Genomic DNA, 1,113 nt, shown 5'->3' on the forward strand with positions numbered 1-1,113 from the left:
GGTTGGGTCTCACCTGGTCATCAGAAGAGCTGAGGAGGTAGTCGCCTGTCGCGTGGAGGCTCAGCCCCGTCACAGAGCCCTCGTGGGCACGGACGACCTGCACGCACGAGGCGTTGGGCACAGACCAGATCCGGATAGTAGCGTCGGGAGAAGCTGAGAACACCAAATCCTAAAAACGGGGACGAGGCGGGAAAGTTAAGATCAAAAGAGCTTCGCCTCTCCGTCTGAGAGAGCTCCCCGCAGGCGAGAACCTGCCCCCGTCGCCAGTCTGCACGAGGCGGAGACCCCGGCAGAACAGAGCACCAGAAGGCGGCCCAAAAAGCCAGATACGGGGCAACGTGGCTGCGAGGGAAGAGGCCGAACGCGGGCCTGAGCGCACCTGAGAGGGGTGGAAGACGACACTGGTAACCTTCTTGGAGTGCCCCTTGAGCGTCGCCAGGATCTGCTCCGAGCTCTTGTCGAAGACGATGACGTTTTTATCAGCCCCGCCTGGAAAACAAAGCGGGGAGCGGGGAAGAGACGGGAGTCTGCGGCCAACCAAGTCCAAGTCCGCCCAGCTTTCCCGGGGACCAGCGTCCCGAGAAGCTTTGCCACGAGGCGAGAGAATCCCTCACGTCCCTTGCCCCCACCTCTAGCCCCCCCCCCCCCCAAAAAAACCCAAAAAGCACAGAGGAAGGGACCTGCTCCCGGGCAGCTTGCAGGCCCTTAGCCGACACCACCCAGTCCCCAGCAAGCCGAGGCGGCTCCCTTACCGGTGAGGATCTTGTTGGTGTCGGAAGGACAGAGGTCCAAGGCAAGGATCCCCGGGATGCTGGCGCTGTGCAGCCCCTGCGCGAGGCGGAAGGACGCCAGATTAACGCCGCGAGCAAGAAAACGCCCCCAAAGGGAACCGAGAGGCCCTCGAGGGAGGCCCGGGGCGTTTCGTTCCGACAGCGGGAGGCCCGTGCCACGTCTAGGCCAGCACAGGTCCCCGCCGGCTGTGGCCCAGAGAGGCGCGACCCTCTCCTCGCTCCGCCCGGCGGCGGATCCGTCGCTTACCGACGCCGCGAAGGAGCACGGGAGAGGCCCCCACGCCCAGCTACGCGGGGGAAGTTTTCGAGCCCCCGCCCGCGT

The 1,113-nt window shown here is 65.1% G+C and overlaps 1 protein-coding gene across 1 annotated transcript in view; it reads right to left on the reverse strand.

Moving 5' to 3' along the window:
* The window catches only part of PRPF19 (pre-mRNA processing factor 19), a gene marked incomplete at its 3' end in the record, with an annotated part of 10,422 nt that overhangs the window by 947 nt on the left and 8,362 nt on the right, over positions 1-1,113 (reverse strand). The window contains exons 8-10 of the mRNA XM_009275295.1: positions 753-828; positions 380-489; positions 14-169 (exon numbers count right to left, since the gene is read on the reverse strand). Coding sequence (XP_009273570.1) covers positions 14-169; positions 380-489; positions 753-828 — 342 coding nt within the window. The remainder of the gene's footprint in view (positions 1-13; positions 170-379; positions 490-752; positions 829-1,113) is intronic.

The sequence above is a fragment of the Aptenodytes forsteri genome, unplaced genomic scaffold, assembly GCF_000699145.1.
Source record: "Aptenodytes forsteri isolate BGI_AS27 unplaced genomic scaffold, ASM69914v1 Scaffold506, whole genome shotgun sequence".
NCBI classification, from domain to species: Eukaryota; Metazoa; Chordata; class Aves; order Sphenisciformes; family Spheniscidae; genus Aptenodytes; species Aptenodytes forsteri.